At 45.4% G+C, this 20,727-nt stretch overlaps 1 protein-coding gene across 1 annotated transcript in view; it reads right to left on the bottom strand.

Annotated features, from left to right (window-relative positions):
* Nucleotides 1-20,069, bottom strand: part of SPRED2 (sprouty related EVH1 domain containing 2) — a 28,995-nt gene extending 8,926 nt beyond the window's left edge. The window contains exons 1-3 of the mRNA XM_009290845.2: nucleotides 19,899-20,069; nucleotides 18,399-18,567; nucleotides 14,535-14,599 (exon numbers count right to left, since the gene is read on the bottom strand). Of these exons, the coding sequence (XP_009289120.1) occupies nucleotides 14,535-14,599; nucleotides 18,399-18,567; nucleotides 19,899-20,042 (378 nt within the window). The 5' untranslated portion in view covers nucleotides 20,043-20,069. The remainder of the gene's footprint in view (nucleotides 1-14,534; nucleotides 14,600-18,398; nucleotides 18,568-19,898) is intronic.
* Nucleotides 20,070-20,727: the final 658 nt, after the last annotated feature.

Genomic DNA, 20,727 nt, shown 5'->3' with positions numbered 1-20,727 from the left:
AAAGAAGCCTGCTCCTGAACTGGACTGATCACCTTGCCTCTAATGGCTTTACAGAATAGGTTCACCCCGTGTGATACAACATCCAAGGGTGACTACGAAAAAGAAGAAAGATTCATCTCAAAATTATGAAGCAATACAATCTGTGGCAGCTTGTCAGAAATCACTTGCCAGAGGGAAATTATGGAGCTCTGTCACTTGTAACTTCCAGAAGTGCTCTGAGCCAGCTGAAGCATTCGTAAGTTTGCTGTCAAAAATAATTGTGGGTCACGCAAGACAAGATGGGTTTTTTTCCCCTCTAGGATTTTAATGGTTACATGAGGTGGAGAGGACAAGGGAGAATAGAAGTATCATGATGTTGAACAAGTAGTTTCTCAAGGAGTTTCAGTCCTAAAGGAATCGAAAACCCGTGCCAGCCTGGCCTTTGCAAAGCACAAGCCCTCTACAAGCCGACCTGCTCTCTATTGCCACGCTCCGCTTTGCTCATCTCCCACTGCCCTGCAAGCCCGCTCACTGCATCACCTGTATCTGAGGGGGACTGTCAACACACAGCATGGAAATGCAAAACTTGGTGGGGGCTCAATGTCTCATCTTCACCAAGGCAGCCTTCTGCAACAGCCAAACCTCTTCTCAGCAGCTCCTGTGTTCACTTCAGGAAGCCTGGACATTAGTTAAAGAGGAGCCCATCGCCATCTCGTCATCTGAAAAGACATCGCCGCTGTCCCCAGGACAAGAAACCCAGCTCCCTCACCAATTCATGGCTTGAGGATGAGCCTGGAACAATGACAGCCAGCAAGCTGCATCCTCCCCCTGGCCAGAGCTCCACCACCTCCAGCTGAGACCCGCGCGATGAGCTCCCCACAGGCAGCCAGAGCCCTTTGTTTGTGTGCTCTGCCCAGGTGCAATCCCTTGGGAGCCCCGGCACAAGCCAGTTCTTCTTTGCTTGGCCCTTTTCATTTGCTGGAATAAGGGAAAACACAGCTGTGCTATCAATACGGAAAGGAAAAATGATAAAGTCGGTGAAACAGTACAGCAAGCGAGCAATACTGAGCTAAGCTCCAATCTGAAGTTTATCTGTAGAGCCTCCGCTGTTTATGAACTTCACAAAGAGGAAGTCTGAGAGTTATTTCGGACGCATGGCAAAGAAACTTCCACCTTTCCAAAGAAATTAAGATAAAATATAGTCTCCCAGAACTCCCTCAGCTTAATCTTGCCAGAACAAGTCCTTCCTTTCCCCCCCAGCTTTTTTTTTTTTTAAAGCCTAAAGAGATATAGCACTTTTGAATTTCACAGAGAGGGGAACAGCAAAAATCCTAAATTTTGTCTCAAAACACCTTTTTCTCTCTACTCAAGAAAATTAGAAAAAGAAACAGTTGACATTTTCCATCTACCTCTACGTGTGCCCCGTGTACTCAGGACAGCCCACTTCAAAGGGGGCTTAGATTATCTAAGTATTAAAAAAAAGCTTCAGTGTGGAAAAATCTTTTAAGATTTGAGACTCCTGTCTCCTGAACACAAGCTTTTAATTTGTTATGGCAATATAAAGCCACGGAAGAAAATGCTTTTGTCAAATTTCTGTTTGTTTCCTATCACTGAAGACAAGATAGAAATGCATTGAAGAAAATCGCTTCCATACACTTTTGAAACGTTTTGACACTCTCATCCACTGAGGACTGCCGGAGCTGAATCTATTCTCTAGCAGAGAGTCTGAAGGAAAAGCTTTGTGTTAGATCATATTCCAGTACAGTTCAAAGAACAATTGGCTGTACACAACCATTACAATAAGCATGGATTCAGATTTTTCTAAAACCAGAACAGGGCTATAATTTCTCAAATGTTTGGACTGTTTCCTAGTCACCACTTACACAAATACCAATATGAAGTGCAGAAAGCCAGCTAGTTTTACTGCTACCTTTTTTATTTTTAAGTTTTGTGGTTACAGCTTTTAGTGCCAGAAAGATGCTGGTGGCTGTGCTGTCTTAAGTCAGCAAAACTTAAGTAATGTTTACAAGGACTCGGTGCACAAGATCATCTCCATTAAGCTAATGCTAAACCCGATTCTGGCATCATCAGTCAGTTCTGCATGGACCACAGATGTGGCTTAATGGCTCACTTCAAGGAGTAAAAAGAATATATGAGAATCGGACACAGTTAAATGATACGGCAAACGCTCAGATGTGGTAAGGGGGAAACCTCAATGAGATTTTCCTGTTTCCCTACTTGCCAGTGATGCAAGGTGTCAGACGCATCTCTGCAAAAGCAGGCATTTGAACAGATACAAAGAGAAATGCCTGCAAAAGTCAGAGGAGGACTGAAGTAAGACAGTACCCCATTTTGCTCAGACTCAGCCCAGGACCAGAGGCTGTGAGCGGGTCCACACAACATTTCCTTCCCATATGATACCCCTCGCCTTGCCCTTACTGCACCACTCGGCTAGAGCACCGCTTCAATGGAAGGAAAAGTCTGTGCATCAGGTACTTATAAGGGAAAACCAGAACGTTGTAAGGGTAAAAACCCCAGACCACAAGCCCCAGTTACTGGGGCTGCTCCCCAGGCAGCAGAGCAATCCCACGGTACAGTGGTGAGAGTGGGAGGCGCTCGCATCCTCGTCAATCTGGAGAGCCTCTCCTTACCAGGACTCCTATGTTTCCGTCTCCACTCCTGTAACTCCTCCTTGCTGTGGCCTGACTGGATTTCTCCACACTGAGATGAACTATGTTACTTCAGCGGGATCTTTTTACCTAAACCTGGGAACTGTTTAAACCAACCAATTGCTTAAAACCATCTAGGGACAGAGGGAGGCTTTTCCTTTTTGCATAAAGGGCTCCGTTAATCTGTTTATGCCTTGGAAATGACATCTTGGTGCGGACTACAGCATTGTCGGGATGATCAGCTGCCCAATATTTGTGTTTGTACAGCTCCGTGAAGATTAGCAAAGCCTCCCTCCTCTAACAAGTAATATTAGCCACGTTACCACAGCTGTCCTCTGCTAAGGCCATGAGAGACGGCCACCGAGGTCCGTACCGCCACGGGGAGGTGATGGTCCCTGCTTCTCCCTCCCACTGGTCCCACCACCTGCTCAGTGCGCGTGCTTGGGTGGAGGACCACAGGAATCCAGCCCAAAATCATTTTCGTATCAGCTCCCTGACCCCAGTTGACCACCCATTGAGGCTTGTGCCCTCGTGGCACAGGAGGGTCTCCAGGCGAAGCAGGGGGCAGAGACGGGGGAGTCTAGAGAGGGAGGTGGGTGCCAGCTCCTCTTTAAAGTCTTCCATCTTTGACCCACTTGTCATCAGCATAGCTGCAATTAATTTAGAAAGCTCTAGCTCCTAATTTTAAGGTGCTAACAGGCAACTTAGCACATCCAAAGCTGCCGAGAAGCTTTCCTTTTGGAAGACGGGTAGGGATGCTAGGAAATAAAGGAGCGAAGCTCAGCTGGGGGGTGTTAAACACTGGACGTGCACAGGGGATGGCAGGAGCCTGCACTGCTGCTGAGTGCAGCCGGGAACAGATGGCTCCACATAACTCACCACTGAATCTCAGCTCTTCTATATAGAAATTTCCAAGGGGGCGAGGTGGGGTGGGGTAGGGGGGGAAATAAGACTCCAGGGGAAGAAAAATGCTAATGAAAATTAGATTAGCTAAGCTAAAAGAATCAGTGCACCTAATTCATCATTAATGTCTTTGCTATGTACAAATTCAACACTTCAGCCTCTAAATTCAGCAGCGTGCTCCTCCTATATAATACACCAGGTTACAAACGGAGGGGAAAAAAAACAGTTAAATGCAGACTTCCCACAGCAGACTGATATGATATTTTAAGAAGTCAGTTAGGGGTCATTTATTCACACAGTTAAGAGCATCCACGTTATTTTAGCTGGAATTCATCACCAAAATAGAATCCAACAGCTGATGCAAACTTTTAAAATACCCTCTTCACATGCACTGCAAATATGTCAGGCTCCGCTTAAAAATGCAATGGTACTTACTTACTTCTGCCTTTCCTTCTCCTTTTGCAGACAAAACCAGAGACAGATGAACTGCTCCCTATAATCACTTCTGATTTAATTTTCGTAAAATATTTACAAGATACAGGGCAAGCAGACCCTTGGCAAAACACATTAGGCAGGTGAGGGAAGGAAACAGGGCTGTTTAGATGCAGTTGTTTATAATGCATTTCTGTACTGGGCAGAGGTCCATTTTGAGCTCCCCGGACTCACGTATTCTGTTGTTTGTCCTCAGTTACAACCAAACACATGCCTGGGGGTAGGGGGGGTGGGGGAGTACCATCCTGCAGTATTTTGCCAGAGGGCTTTTTTTCTTTCTTTAAATGGGTGAAAGGGGGAGCCTACCACTTTAAAGGAAAATCATTCTTGAAGCCTCATTCATTGTTTAGCTTTACCAAACTCCTCCTTTTCCTTTCCAAACTCTCCAAAAAAAGAAACCCCAAACAAAAAAAAAAAACCCAAACATTTGAGAGGATGCAACCAAATTATGGTCAGACTAGCAAAACTCGGGCACGCGCTCCAAACGGCCTGAACTCTCTGTGTTTTGGTTTTTTACTTTTCTACCTGTTACATGAGACAACAGATTCAGACTAGATTTGCCAGTGTTTAAACAGCATGTGGAAATTATAGGCTCCCTCAGGAAGAGCAGGGCAACATAGTCGTTTGCCCCACGGTTCCGACTCAGCCTCCTTCATATCACCGCCATGACGGATGCTCCAGCTCGGCACCAGGAGCCAAATACTTTCCCCCCCTCTAAATTACGCAGAGAGGCTGGGATGCCGGGGCTGAGCACGGCTTTGCCCGCTCGCTCCAGACCTGCATCCCTCCGGCCTCACCAGCGCTGCCAGGTTATGTGCCGGGCAGCAATTCCCTAATCCTTTCTGCTGCAGCACGGGAAGTTGTCAATCATCGCTCTGTCCCCCGGCCAAGGCTGCCTCTTTCCAACCGTGTTTACACCCCGCGTGGGGTCCACTCTGCCTGTCACCTTCAGAGGCGGCGCCCGGGGCTGGGTGAGACACTCTGAATCTGGCCAGGGTCCCCGGTGCCTCCTACCGCAAGCACCACAGGACAAAGTGTTTTGTTTGAACACAGCAGCAGGAGAGATTGCAGCTTACAAATATAGCTGCTTGCGGAAAGCGACTTCCTTAGGTTGTATATGAAAATAACAGAAAAGGCCATTTTCTGTCTTTGCAAAGTTTTCAAGCACCCTGCGGCCAAAAAAGCTAACTGCATAGCCCGGATTAAAGAAGGAACCTAATGGAAAACTATAGTAATACCAACTATGTATCTTCAAGGTAAGAGCAGAACATTTGGCCATAACACATGCCCATCAACACCTCCTCAGCTATCCTGTCGTCTCCTTCTTGTCTCAATTGAAGGATTAATGTGGCAGTGGCAATATGAAGGAGGAAGATGCCATAAATACTATGCCAGGCTCAGCCACACGTGCAAGAACCACCTCACTTGTACCACTGGCACAAGCACAGCAAAGGTCTGCAGCGAAGCTGTCTTGCAGAAGGTGGTGTATCCACGGCCAGGGGGTACATGATGAATTTCGGGCAGCATGATGAGTATTAGCAGGGTGGCAAAGGTTTTTTGCTGCCCACTTAGCCGATCACTCCTACAGTCTCCCTTGAGCCAGCACTTCTGTTTCTCCGGCCGTACAGCGAGCTGGCTTGAGGAGCTAAACCACCGGAAAAGTATTCACTTTCTTTTATAGGGCTAGTTTTTGGTTCACTTCCCCGGGCTGGCTCAGCGCGGGGTCAGCCGTGCTGGTAAAAGGGGGACGGCAGGAGCCCCTCTCCGCTCCGCTGGCTCTCAGCAGCACCGAGGCTGAGAATGCATCAGTCAAGTTGCATCCCTCGGCTGTGGTTTCACATACGGCACTAAAACAACCCCTGCAACCTCATTCCTGCTCCCCCACGCCAGCTCCGCTCTTGGCACGGCTGGGCTGCAAAAGCAAGGTGGGGGGAACCGAGTTGGCTGGAAAATAACTTGCTTTGCACAGGCGTCTTGCCTCAATTAAATCAGGTCCCCCTTACATAATGCTGAAGAAATGCCTGGGGAACCACAGCTGAACAAAAGCAAGCCCAAAACGAGAAGGCCACAAACCCAGTCTGCGAAGCTCCATTGACAAGCCGAGGTAGGCAAAACCGCCGCGCTGCAAACACGGAAAAGACAAGTTGTACTTACAAACGCTCCTCCTGGCTGAGGGCGAGGGATCAGAGCTATGCAAGGGAAATAGCAAGGGCCACGGTGACTGCTTTTGGGGAGGAACAGCAAAGCCCACCTGCAGCAAGGGGTCCCATGGATGGCTTTGTTGGCAGCCAGCAATTCGGGCTCCTCCTCTGGATGCTCACCCCCCCGCATCCCCCCTTTATCTGGGCTGCTGCTGCTGCCTGCGGGGCCATGCGCTAAGTCCAACTAGTAAGCCGATCCATGTTAAAAAAATAATCCTTTAAAAAAAAAAAAGTAAAAAAAGAAAAAAATCTCTTCCCCCTCCGTTTTACTGTACATTAAGAAAGGGCAATTTCATCTTGGCTATGTTTTGTTTCTGACACATTTGTGCCTTAAGCACACAAATGCACTAAAGCATTCAGCTCCAGATGAATTAAAAGGGAACATGCTCATAAACAGCTTCACACTTTAACTCATCACATAGTTTAAGTACATTACTACACAGCCAAATTATTTTTTCGGAAGACAAACATGCAGCTAGCTGGCTGCAAGTGTGAAATGGTGCTACAACGCATGCAGATCACAAATTCATCAGCAGGGAATCCTACAGGCAGGTTTGCTGGTGACCCTTCTCATCCCGAAGCCTCAGGTGACTGCGTATTACAAGAAAACAGGCTTTCAGTAATCTGAAGATTACTTAAAAACCTGACAAAAATCTCCTTTGAACTGCTGGGGCAAACTGAACAAAACCTAATACTTAACTGGTGCACAAATTACAACACTTACAAGTTCTGGCAAGATACAGCTATAAGGAAACTTCCATCACAGCAGAATATCATATTTCAGTTTCCTGCAGGATATATCCCAATCCCAGTGCAGGACCAACTGTGTTTGTATGTGGGAACGGTACAGAGCCAGAAAATACACTACAAAACCAGTCTTGAGCGGAAGAATTGTGACAAGAGAAATTGCTTACCCTCAGCAAAGTAGCTTGACATATCCAAGTCACTGCTATAATTAGCTACATAAAAATTACATGACAGTGAGGCTTGGAATAACTGATAGCAATACAGATATTTTCTGCTTAATAATTTGTTACCGAACAAGAGATGCTCCTTGCCTTGTCTTCACACAGACACCCCAAACGCCCCAAGCTCTCCGTAGGCTGGTATCTATAGCAAAGGACCGCTGCCTGTATATGGGCTATGGTGGTGGTGGTGGAAATCACATCCTTTCCTTTGGGTCTGGTTTTGTGACAGCAAACGCTTTTCTGCCTCCTCCACAAAGTGCACACGGGTGCCTGTGACCCACCAAATTTCCGACCGCATTCCCATCATCTCCCTGCCAGCGCGGTGGCAACTGCCGGACCCTAGGGAAGCGCTGCAGTACTGGTTGGGTGATCCCGTCCTTGCCAGGGACTCAGGAGTTTGAAGACTCTGTGTGGTAAAACAACCAGACTGATACAGTTTGGTTTAAAAAAGAAAAAAAAAAAAAAAGGTTTTATTGTTTTAAAGCCTTAGACTGAAATAGTGCCAAAGCAACTGAAGTTCAGTGTAGCAAGAAAAGCCTGCTTTGCCCACCAGAGATTGACCCGAAAGCAAAAAAAAAAAAAAAAAGATAAATACAATAAAGCAATACATAAATTGTGCAAGACCTCTACTTCACCCTCCTTTCTTTTAAAGCAAGCAAATAAAGCTTCAAATCTACCCCATGGTTCTCTCTCCTATCAGTTCCCCTTAGCTCTTCACTTGATTTACATCTCATGAATCTGTTGTATACATAAGAATAAACAGATTATATGTACTGCGTACCTCCACACCACAGTAATTTTCCTATTTCCTTCTGCCCAGATGACAGGCTGCGAGTGAGCAAGGACAATCTACAGGCTGAAGCAGATAGTAATTGCCCCTACAGTTTTGAAGGACTTAAAGAAAAGAGCAGCTGCCACCCCAGATCACAGCAGCGATACCTCCATCTCAGTGACAATCATATTAAATTATCAGAGTGCTAATGTAATTATTAAATTAGCGTGCTTGTAGTGGTAGAAAGAGTAAGAAAATAAATGGGTTAATTTCCAGCATCACTTAAAAGAAACAGGAGGTCCTGAAGGAAAGGGAGAAACACAACACTATAAAAAAGCCTGACAGCCAGAGAAAAACTTTCCACTCGACTTTCCCTACTGAAAAATCTCTTTGAGCATCGGTATCCATTCCCATTGAGTGACATGAATTTGTTGTAGGCAAAGTTAACCTGAAGAAAGGCCAAAAAAAGAGGAATAAAAAGAAGCTAGCCTTAAAATAGCTGGATATTCAGGACCTTTTCACTGTTTTAGTGGCACCTGTCCTGCCTCCTGACCCCTGGCATAAAAGCAGGAAAAATTCCACCGAGAAGCTGATATACCCTGGTATTAATCGGAGGAAGAAAAAAACCAGTTAAACTACAGATAAACCAATTACTTCAGACTCTGGGACTACCTTGGTAGTCAGTCTGCTGGAACAAATCAAGGCAGATTTCACAGCACTGAAGTGCGAAGAGCAAAAGCTGTGTTCAGACATGACGAGCGATTGCTAAGTTGGTGTGGCACTGACTGTTCAAGTGTAGGATGGGGATGCCCAGAGCACTCTGTGTATAACTTGAGAGACCCAACTATAAAAAATATGAATAAATCTTAGTCCGGTTCATTGCTCAAAGCCAGGAAAGGCTTTTTTCTTTTTTTTTTTTTTTTGGAGGGAAGGATTTGAGCCTCCTGGTTTCTGTGCGTGAATTTCTCTCTTCTTGGCAAGTACTTTTTTTTCTTTTAAAATCTGAATTAGAATAGCTGTGGTTTACAATGCAAGCCTAAAATCCAGACATCAAGAGGATGTGGCTAGCAGCAATGAACCCTTCGGCCATACATGCACAGCACAGCTGGCTGCTGAGCAGGAAGAATAACAGGTAAGGCTATCTAGTCCTATCGCTGTGACAATCCCCTAATCGCTTTGCTCAGCCTCAGAGAGCAAACAAAGTGGATTTGCTCGTGGTGACAACCTAAGCACTGCACCCCCCCACCCCCATACAGAGCTCTGCTCCTCCAAAAGGCATTTTTCCTTTCTGTTACTCTAGCTTAGCCTTAAGAAGAAGGAAATTGCAGGCTCTTGCGGCTCCTCAATCCCCGAGCGCAACTTGTGAAAGAAATAAATCTTGCAACTCAGTGCTTCTCTACTCTCGGCAACATCATTTTCCATGGAGGGGTGGGATGAGAGGTGCTCCAGCATCACACAGAACTTACAAATATATTCCAAAGTAATTGGACTGGGTTTCTACACATCTACTTTAAAGAAAAAGAGCTCCAGTGGTTCTTTAAAAGAACCATCTGAACATGAAACGACAAAGCCAGCAAGAAAAATTAGATTTAGTGTTTATCTAACTAACATAAATCTTATAAATTTTAATAGTGAGGCTGTAACACGCTTGAGGCCCACATGGGAGATGAAAGTAGGGAAAAGGTTTCATGGAAAGGCAGCAGGGAGAAATCTGTTTTTTTAATTAAGGAACCAGAGGAGATGTAAGGAGGGCTGTAATGTTAACATCTGCCACAATCTGCACCGCTACGGTGGAGAATGGGTAATTGTGTCTGTCTCTTAAACGACTGTCAGCAGCGTCCAAGCCACATGACAAACTTCCTAACTTGAACATCCCCGAGCACAGGAGTACGCGTTCATGCTAAGAAAAAGGCATGAGGGGTGCCGGATCGCTCCAAACACGCAACTTTGTGGTGTAAACATGAGTCTGAAGACTTCTGCTGGAAGCCCGAGAAGAAAAGTGGCGGCGGCAGTGGCAGTGGCAGCAAGATCTGTCCACATCACCTTAGTGAAGCAGGAGAATATTTTCCTCATCTTGTAGTTGGGGGACCAAGGCAAACAAGCGTTTAGCCAGGAGTCAGCAAGAGAAGTGATGGATCAAGTCTAGGTGTCTTGAAATGCAACCCTGTAGCTCAGCCATGCCCCTCTAGATCATGCCTGCTCTACCTGCAAAATTCTGCAAGTCTCACTTTGCACAAAAACTAGGATTTTTTTAAATTATTACTGATTACATGAAACAGCTATGATTGTAGCATGCATATCAAACTTAGTAAGGTTGAGTTTTGTTGTTTTCTCCTTTACGTTCCCGTTAACCCAGAAGGGGACTGAAGTAATTTTCAGGTTCACAAACCAGAACTGACATGGGAGCTGTTGCTCCTCCTGCCAGTGGGTGTCTTTTCTTTAGCACTAAAGCAGGCACAAGGCTGCGGATTTATCTGAAAAACACGAGCGGCGTTTCAGCTGAACTGGTCATAAGATTTCGGAACAAACACCTCTGCTTTTTCAGATGGGTTGCTAAAAGAGACCATTTCAGGCACTCTGCAGACTCTGGAAGACATTGACCTTTCTTTCCTTGGACTCAATTCACATTTTTCACTTCATGGTCATGTGGGATTATTATCTGTAATTGAAAGTAAAAGTGTAGATTAAGGAAAAAATTTTGCACAAGAACTCAATTATATGGCAAATTCCGTGGCTGAGGAACTACAGAATATATTCAGTCCTTATTAAATGTTATTTCTGAAATGAATGTTAATTAAAGAAGGCTGAAGATGCAGGCTGGATGGATGAAGACAAACAGAACAATCTCAGACCGCTGCAATGACAATGTTTCCCCCAACGGAGACAGAACGGATGGCTAGTCTTACTCAGATTGCATCTCTTGAGAGGACGATTTATAATGTACAAGACAGGAGAAATTTATTTGCTAACATATGGAAAACATTTATGGGCTCTACTGAGGATCTGGAATTAAAGAAACACAACTACATATTGTTAAAACTTCTAAATGGAGACTTCATTTTAGAAATAAACATTTTTCCCCTCAAGTCAGTGACATTTATTTCTACATACTTTTGCTTTTTGCCCTGTCAGGTATGAATTTCAGAACAGGGGTTTGTATCAGTTCATCTAGTTGCTGTAGGTCTAATCCACAGGAAAATTATTAGATGGCAAAGTCCTGTTTTTAAAGATACAACCCATGCTTCAGAATGATGGATGGGGAGCATACGCCGTAAGGATGGGGCAAGGTATGCTGCCCAAGTTATTGTCCTGGCACCGCAAGTTACAGTGATGGGAAGAGATAAGGCTACTGACACCAGCGATGCTTCCCAAGCAAATGCTCATGCAGCCACAGCTGCAGATAATTCACCCCCTTAAAAAACAAAAAAAAACCACCTTCCGGTACAAGAAAATGATCCTCCATTAAGCCACACAAGATCATAACCTCAGGGAGAGCTCTACCTCTGGGGCAAACCTTCTCTTCCCCATGAAAATAACTTGCTGGATGCCCGGAAGGGTTGTGAGCTGGCTGACGAATAAACAAAATGTATGATGTACGAGCTGCACACACAAAAATATGCACGAAGTCATCATCCCACGGAGCGGTATTGAAGCTAACAGGATCGGGGACAGTATAAAAGCCCTGTGTCAATCAATATCCAACAGCCGTATCAGAGTCAGTGCTTATATGTAATGAGGGTGGTTGTTTTAAAGCCGGTACCATTACATTGGTGCAAACATCGGTACTGATGTGCAAGATAAAGCTGGTGTGGCCATCTGTAAAGCAGCGTAAGAAATGCGAAGTTTTGGACCGCTGTGGTTGAACAGATTGAAACATCTTCAAGGAGGGGCAGGACCTCAGGCCAAATATTTGAGGCAGCAGCGCAGCAGCGACGGCTGGGATTTTCAGAGATGGGTAAATGACTGATTAAATGACTCAATCATGCAGATGCTTTTGAAAATTCTGCCGCACGCAGTTAAGTTTATTCATGCATGTGTGGGAGAGGGGGAGGACTGTGAAGATTTTAATAACTACCTTAGGAAATAAAAAAGAAGAACAAATGTACTTTCTCTTTAAAACAGAGCAAAAAAACCCCAAAGCTGAAAAATCCACTTCTGTGGCTGGGGAAAAGAGTTTACAGGAAAGTTGTAAAGAAGTTTTGTGTGCCAGGATGACCAAATGGACTATGACACGCAAGTCAAAAAGAAGTGCAAAGAAAGAACGAAACAGAAGGGTAAAAATAAAACGTATCACAGCCCTATCCATTTCTTTCAGTCTAAAACCCCTCCATGCTTCAGTCTGTTATTTCTGGCTTATGCAGACTTCATACCCCACCATCACCTACCAGACAAATGGGAAGTTGAGAGATTCAAAGAGCTTAAGGGCTGCAGGAAAAGAAGAGACTTCATCCTGGGAAAGCAAAGAAGAAATATTCGGGAAAAAGATGCTTCTAAAGCCTGATTTTTGGAGTATGACAACACACCCGCCCCAATGTGACAGCTTGACCAACAGCACCACACGAGCTACCACCATCGGTGTAGTCCCTCTCACTACTCTGGAGATCACGCAACATGCGGAGAGAGCTGCCAGGCAGGGCACAACCCCGGTGTGAATGTCCCCCTGGATCCCAACAAGGTGCCAACTGCAGCTGAGGTTTCCCTCCTTGCTAATGCTATCAAGTAGCTTGCTCCTCCTTCTCTGCGGAGCATCCTACCCATAAATATCTGCACGGTGGGGGGTTATCTGTCACCTCCCCAGGGTCAAGCAGGGGGGAAAATCTCTCACAGTTTTGGCTCTTCACTTTGCCTGAGGGAGTTTGAGTGATTTTGATGCAGCTGGAGCACCATTTATCCAACTTTCCCAAAGTAAAGCAACACCTACTTAAAGGCAACAACTTCTTCCTCCCAGTAAAAAGCACCCTATGAGTTTAAAAATCAACACTCAACCACAAGATCGAGATTGTGGAGAAATACAGGAGCACTCCCAGGTCCCTAAATGTCAGCCGGTTCGATTTTAGCAAAAATATCCTTTCCCGTTTCCACAGGCTACTTTTCATTGCTTTAACACCGAGTATTTCCACATCCAACCCAGTGAGAGCGGCACACGCCCGCCCAAGGCACATTTCAACGGTCGTCCCCTTTCCAACGAGCACAGAAGAGCTGCAAGCAAGTCCAGTGCGACATCCAGCCCCAGCAGAGCACAGCTCACCCGTCGAATTTGGGGACAAAACAGCACAAATTGGTAAACCGCTCTGGCTCCAGGGGTGCCTCCCCCCCATCCCGTCCCACCCCAGTGCCTATAAATCACTTCTGGCAGGTAGTTGGGAAGCAGCTGCTAATGACAGTTTTGCTGCGGAGCGCAGGAAGTCACCTTTTAACCCTGCCTGCTGTTGTTTGTCTCCCGGAGCCGTGACAAAAGGACAGATGCAGACAACATGCCAGCCGCCGGGAGGATCTGGTCAAAACGCGGCAGGGAACCTGCCCTGGTCCCATACCGGTGAAACATCACCCTCAAAAACACCTTTCAGCTTCGGGTGCTTCCCGGTGCCCGTTTTCAAACGGCTTGATGCCGGTCCTCAGTTTTCCCTCATTCACCCTAAAGATGCAGGGAAGCATCCCAAAGGTGACTTTAATTGAGTTTGCTGCTGCTGCGCTGACGTCCCACCTTCCACCCTCCTGCCATCCAGTCCCCACCTGTGCCGTGGGACAAGGAGGGCAGTTATAATATAACTAACACACGTACACGTGTGTGTGGGGGTTTGCGATCAGAGCTGAGCAAATAAATTTAATAGACAAAGTATTCGTTGTGAGCGTCTTGTTTTCAGCCCATGGAATATCCATGATCAGATTACAATTTCATCCGACATAATTTTTTTTTTTCTCTTTTAAAGTGTGCAAGTGTAGCGGGGACAGTAGCAGCTTCTGTTTCAGAAAAGCTCCAAAACACATTTTAGACATTACCACAAATTAAATACAAGCAACTCACTCCTACTTAAGTCACCACTGGTTAGGTAGATGGCATGCTACTGTGCCTTCCTCCAGCTGAAAAACACTTGTTTGAACTTACTACATTTCATGCATAGGCGAAACACCTTTAAAGTTGGCTTTGTAACAATTTGCAACTCAAAAATCTCATTTCCGTGAGTATGCACCTGAGTAGCAGCCATCTACTCTAGCTTGTGGGAAGCTTCTTAAGGACAGAGAGAGAGGTATTAAGAGGTGTGCACACCACTCAGACCAAGGCACAGGAAATTTGAGAGTTATTATTCGCTCACTTCTAGCCCTGACAATATCTGCTCTGCCATGCTTTTCACGTGGCGACGGGAGGCCAAAATAAACCCAAGGCTTTACCTTCTGGAGAGGACATACTTCCATCAAATAAAACACACCCACTGGCCAAACACGATGACGGCTGGAAGACAATCCTGAGGCATAAAAAGAAAAACCCTTTCCAACCTGACCATGTAAACCAGAGCGTAAAGGAGAATGACCTCGGGTGAGATGTACTTACAGTGAAGACATCATCATCGCCAACCTCGGCCTCATTGTGAAGCGTTGACGAGGAAGTCGTAGACCCTAGAAAAAAAATAAACAGCTTTTTAAACACATGACATTTCTATGCAACTTTTTTTTTTTTATCAGGCTGGTAAACATTTGGATTTTCACAAACTTTCACAAGTTTGTATGTTGTAGATCTGTAAAGAGTGGCTCAAATTAAGGAAGAAAAACCCATCTACTGGTAGCTGGGTTGGAAAGATAAAATCTGAAAGTGTTTCTTGACACGCAACCGCATGGGTGCCAATGCTAATCAACTATGTTAAAAATAGCAGTTACCATTTCCATTTACAGAAGACTTTCATTTCTGAAGAACGGTAAAGCTACGTACTAATCAGTGCTCGAGACTAAATCCTCAGCTGTCAAGAAACTATATAAGTTATTCTTCACATATTCCCTAAATCTGGGGGAAAAACGACTTTTTATTTAAAAAAAATATACCTCACTTCGACAATGAAGAGTTAAGATTGGGTTTTTTTCTTCTTCTAATTTCAGAAGTTTTTACATATTGTAAAGGTCTTCTCTGTTATCAGCTGTTTCTCAGAGAACCACCTTTCCCCACGTAAGCGAAGTATTTGAAAGGAGCTGAAATGTATAAAACCATAGACAGGAGCAAAATACTGGGGTGCACTTCTCATTAGTTACATGGCAATCGTCTGGAAAAGTGGGAAATCATATTAAAAAAAAATCTTCTTCCAACCTCTTTCCCCACCCCACGGGTGTCCCCCTCCGGAGCCGCTCGAGAGCCTGGTCAGCTCCCACATCGCAGAAGGGCAGCGGGGAGGGTGGCACACGCCATCGCTGGACTTGGCAGTAAATTTATGCCGTGGCTAAAAAGGGGCGACCCCTCTCCGTACCCCCCGCCAAGGATCCCGGACCACCTTCCTGGCTGGTTTTGCCCCCCATGAGGCTGCCAAGGAGGGTGGGTGCAGCAAGATGCTCTGATGGGGGGAGAAACCCCAAGTCAAAGGCATTTTTTTTTTTTAATGTAAGGCCACTGTTATACTGAATTAGGGCCACATCGCATCCCTAACTAAAACAGTTGAACGATTTGTACCACCTTCATTCTGGAAATTTTTTAAAATAACATGCTTTATATAATGCTATCTGCACCAGCCTTGGCTGCTCTCAGTTGCATCATCACGAAGATGTGCAGAGCTAAGTGTGAAAGCCCACTTAAAACACTAAGTAACGTGAAAACATTTGTGCCATTTGCTACATTAGCTTTAAAAGTAAAGAGTCCAGACGCTCTACAGAGCTGCACAGGATTCCTGTACTTGTGCACAAAACTTCTGTACTTCTGATGCTACAGGGAACAAACTATCGGTTAAGTATTAATAATAAAGCAGCAATTTCATGAAGCGAAGTTTTGAATGCACATAGTTTGTTGTGCTTAATGTTACCTGCTAAATTTGATCAACTACATGAACAAAAAATGAACGATAAATGAAATCCACTGCCCAACACTGCGTGAGCACGAGCCAATTATTGTTTTTCATTTAGAAAGCCTTATTTGGAAGTTAAGGAGGAACACATTCATGAGGATCAGTCTGTGCTGTTAATGGGATAAATATAGATTTGCTGATTTTGAAGTATCTGAGATACAGCAGAACTTGATTCTAAATACCTCAACTGTAAAATGGATCAGAAAGAGCAGAACAGGAGTTGCCACATACTGGCATCTCCAAAATACTACTCAATACAGCTGAGTTACCATCTCCTTGAACTTTGCACAATCCCGTGCCACTTACATAAAACATCACTTTTATGACTCAAAATGCTTCCCAGTTTTAGCAAGCAAGAAGAAGAAAGCGGACAGCCTAGCTGTAACTTCTTCACGTTAATGGCACAGGAAAAAGCAAATTAATAACTAGCTGAGAAGATCCTTCCTCTTCCTGGTAAATACTGATGAGGTATTTACCAGGAAAGAGCCCTGGGGGATTAATTCTCTCCCAATATCTACCATGTCCACGTTAAAGCAAGGACAGGGCATCCAGAACGTTAAGCTCTCTTATGGAGCTAATGTCCTCAAAAAGAATACACATCTGTAGATATATATTTGAGCTAGTATCCTCAAAAAATAATACCATCCAGTTGGCGGCCGGTCACGAGCGGTGTTCCCCAGGGCTCAGTACTGGGGCCGGTCTTGTTTAATATCTTTATCGATGATCTGGATGAGGGGATTGAGTGCACCCTCAGTCAGTTTGCAGACGACACCAAGTTGGGCGGGAGTGTTGATCTGCTCGAGGGTAGGAAGGCTCTGCAGAGGGACCTGGACAGGCTGGATCGATGGGCCCAGACCAATTGTATGAGGTTCAACAAGGCCAAGTGCCGGGTCCTGCACTTCGGCCACAACAACCCCATGCAGCACTACAGGCTTGGGGAAGAGTGGCTGGAAAGCTGCCCAGCAGAAAAGGACCTGGGGGTGTTGGTCGACAGCCGGCTGAACATGAGCCGGCAGTGTGCCCAGGCGGCCAAGAAGGCCAATGGCATCCTGGCCTGTATCAGAAACAGTGTGGCCAGCAGGAGTAGGGAAGTGACCGTGCCCCTGTACTCGGCACTGGTGAGGCCACACCTCGAATACTGTGTTCAGTTTTGGGCCCCGCACTACAAGAAGGACGTTGAGGTGCTGGAGCGTGTCCAGAGAAGGGCAACAAAGCTGGTGAGGGGTCTGGAGTACCTGAAAGGAGGTTGTAGCGAGGTGGGTGTTGGTCTCTTCTCCCAAGTAACAAGCGATAGGATGAGAGGAAATGGCCTCAAGTTGTGCCAGGGGAGGTTTAGATTGGATGTAAGGAAAAATTTCTTTACTGAAAGAGTGGTTAAACATTGGACCAGGCTGCCCAGGGAAGTGGTGGAGTCCCCATCCCTGGAGGTATTTAAAAGACGAGTAGATGAGGCACTTAGGGACATGGTTTAGTGGGCATGGTGGTGTTGGGTCGATGGTTGGACTCGATGATCTTAGAGGTCTTTTCCAACCTCAATGATTCTATTCTATTCTATTCTATCTGTATATAAAAATATCCCTTTTACACCAGGTGAGAAGGAGAAAGGCTTTGGACCACCAAGTCCCTACATAAAGTGGCATGGTTAAAAAATAAAAATAAAAAAAATTAAAAAAATCAAGCAAAAACCCCATGAAGACTCAAATTTCATTAAAATAAAGTCCTATTGAATTATAGCTGTATTATGATTGCCTGATTGCAATGAAATGTGAAAAGGAAAAATTTATGACAACTTCAAAGCACAGGCAATTCAAACACATTTTTTACAGAACTAAAAAAACCCAAAAACACAACAAAGTCTTCAAGAACTACCATTCAACTAAGAGGACACAGACAAAACTAATTACTGCAAAAAAACCCCCAGAAACAAAACAAAGTTTTATTCAACTCCAGGCAGGAATTCATACTATGATTTAACAAAGACTCAGTAAGACGAGATTTGGCTGCATATAAAGAAGAGCCTGGGCTGTTTGAGTTGCCATCGCTAGCGTGAAACCCAAGCCTATCAAAAAAAAGCAGTAATAACAGACTCGATAATTAAGGGGGGAAGTCTGGACAGACTAGGCCAGATAGGATTGGAAGAATACTTGGACTGAAATCCCTTCTCTCCTTAAGGGATGAGAAAACTCAGTTCTTAAAAGTAAGCTGGGGCTTGCTCAGCGCAGGGTAAGCACCCAGCTACACTCGGACACGTGCACAAGAGACGGTCCAAGCCCAAGAACTGATTTTAAACCCATCCCTCTTCCCAGCTCCATGACTCAAACCCCCTTCCCCACTCTTCCAAGGGTCGAAGTGGCCGCCGCCATGCGCTGCGGTACCTTCTATGAGGTCCTCGATGGCTTTCCTCACTCCTCTGTCGAAGGCTCGAGCGTCGGCGGGGCTTTGAAAAGTGAGCCCGAACTTTCTGTTGTCGACTTTCCAGTGGTGGAAGGTGGGGTTTGCCTTCGTGTACACGAGGTCCTTCTTCACAAAGCACTCCAGCACCACCTGGGAGGGCGCGAGCCCCAAAAGAGGAGCAAAGTCACTTTTCCCACCCCAAGGACACAGCTGGCACCATCTCAGCCCGGACCCAAAAGCAAGCCAAGTCATGCCTTGCGTAGGGGAACATCCTTCCCTACCAAATGATGACTAATAAACACCAGACACTGTAATTATTCTTGTAACCATTGCACATTCATCTTTTGCTTGTGCTTTGAGTAGGTGCTTGCTCCCTACCCCAGGAACCTATTTCGGACCAGACCCAGCACGGCACAGGTTACAGCTGGTGGGGGCTCAGGTGGAGGGAGAAGCTCTTCCCTCAATAATTTTGCTCAACAGAAATTTTATTCACCAGCAGACTTAGGAGGTGCTGTAACACTCCCCTCACTTTTTTTCCTCCCTCACCCGCAGCCAGGCACTCATCTCAAGCTTTGTTGTGCCAAAAATCATCTCTAGGGTGATGCTCAGGGAGAACCGGAATGGCTTGTAAGTCTTACCCCATCCCCCAGAACCATAAGCATGGCTCCAAAACAGTGTCAAAAAAAGCATCCTAAGGAAAATAGTATTGCAAAAGACAAACTGTACTTGAAACAGCTTTAAAACGCCAGTCTTTTTGAAAGCAAGATCATTTCTGACTCAATGCATTTTTTTTCCCTAAACAGTGAGTTCGCAGAGCCTGTGCAGGGAGCATATTTTTAAGCTAGCCCATCTCTTCACAGGAGCGAATTTCAGGAGAATCATATATGTAGAAACGAGGTAACAAACTGTAACATCTAAAATGGACCCTGAAAATAGGGAAAAGGCTTTATTAATTTGATTTGTGCGGGGAAAGACGAGAGCTTCTTTTTAGATAAACAGCTACCAGGAGAAACCGAGTGCTTCAATTCATAAGAGACAACTTGTCTTCATATTCTCACTCTGCTCATTCAAACCTTGAGCGGCACACAGCATAAATAATTCATGGCCGTTTTAAAGGCTTGTACTGCATTACTCAGTGCAATGTGACTGGCTTCATGGGTTCTTTACACTTCAATTCACTTCTCACTTACCCCTGCTAGATCTTAGAAAAAAAACCCCACAGGCCCTTTTTCAGTCATCAAAGGGGGTCTTTGCACATGGATGTCCAAAATTTACCTGCTCCTTCCAGGTGGCAGCACGCCAACCTAGATAGCAAAAGATGGCAATTCTAGATGAGGATGGGTTTGTTTTGTCCAATCTGGTACTATTTGCACATGCTTGTTTTTTATGTTTTAAAAAAACTTGCACAAGAATACAATAGCAATAGATTTGGGATAATTCTCATTATAAGAACAGACAAAAGTTGAATTAGGGTCTATTACCAGTTTGTCTTTCTGCCTTTCACCATGGATTAGAAATCCACTTCTTCCATTGCCCTCCGGGTACGTGACCTTGCAGACGCCAACTCTACTGAGACCGCCTCCTTCTTGCGGCAACCATCCCCCACTGGAGTCATCTCGGGTCATAACCACAGCTTTGACTCGCACAATATAGCTGTCACTGCAATGGTAACAAAACAAAAAAACAAAACCTTTTGTGAGCATCACACAGTCCCATCAGAGCGTTTTTCTTGAGGGCGGTATTTAGACAGCACTGGTCTGGCCCCAACACAGAGTTTCTGCCCAGGATGGAAGTCCACATCTGTGATGGATGGCCTTGACCACTCAAGCCACCATAGGAAAGAGACCCATCAAACAGCAAGGAATGAACCCATTGGGTTTCCAGATATCAACATAGAGATCAAACAACCCATGGTCCTGGATACTCCTTCCCTCATGCAGCTGGGGACAGGGACCAAGAGAGCGGGGTGAGCCAGGCAGCACCCCAAGGCCACAACCCACAGGGGATGCATTGGGGCATCAGGTCTCCAAAGTGCTGGAAGAACGTGTGAAGCTCAAATAACCCATGAACAAAGTGTTTTAAGGTTTTTGTGATCAAACTAGTGAAGTGGGCTTTGGAAGACGACACTCAAATTCCTCCGCAACTGGGACAGCCTTATGGGAAAAAAAAACGCAAGTGTGGCTCCAGCTGGTACGGAAGGAGATGGGAACCATCTCGGCTCAGGTCATCAGGACCACACCATGTCCCTAAAACAGCTCCACCAGCATTTCAAGGGGCTTTCAAAGGCGACATGTCATACCCTCACAAGAA

This window comes from Aptenodytes forsteri, unplaced genomic scaffold (assembly GCF_000699145.1).
Source record: "Aptenodytes forsteri isolate BGI_AS27 unplaced genomic scaffold, ASM69914v1 Scaffold346, whole genome shotgun sequence".
Taxonomy (NCBI): Eukaryota; Metazoa; Chordata; class Aves; order Sphenisciformes; family Spheniscidae; genus Aptenodytes; species Aptenodytes forsteri.
This window is presented reverse-complemented; position numbering and strand designations above follow the sequence as displayed.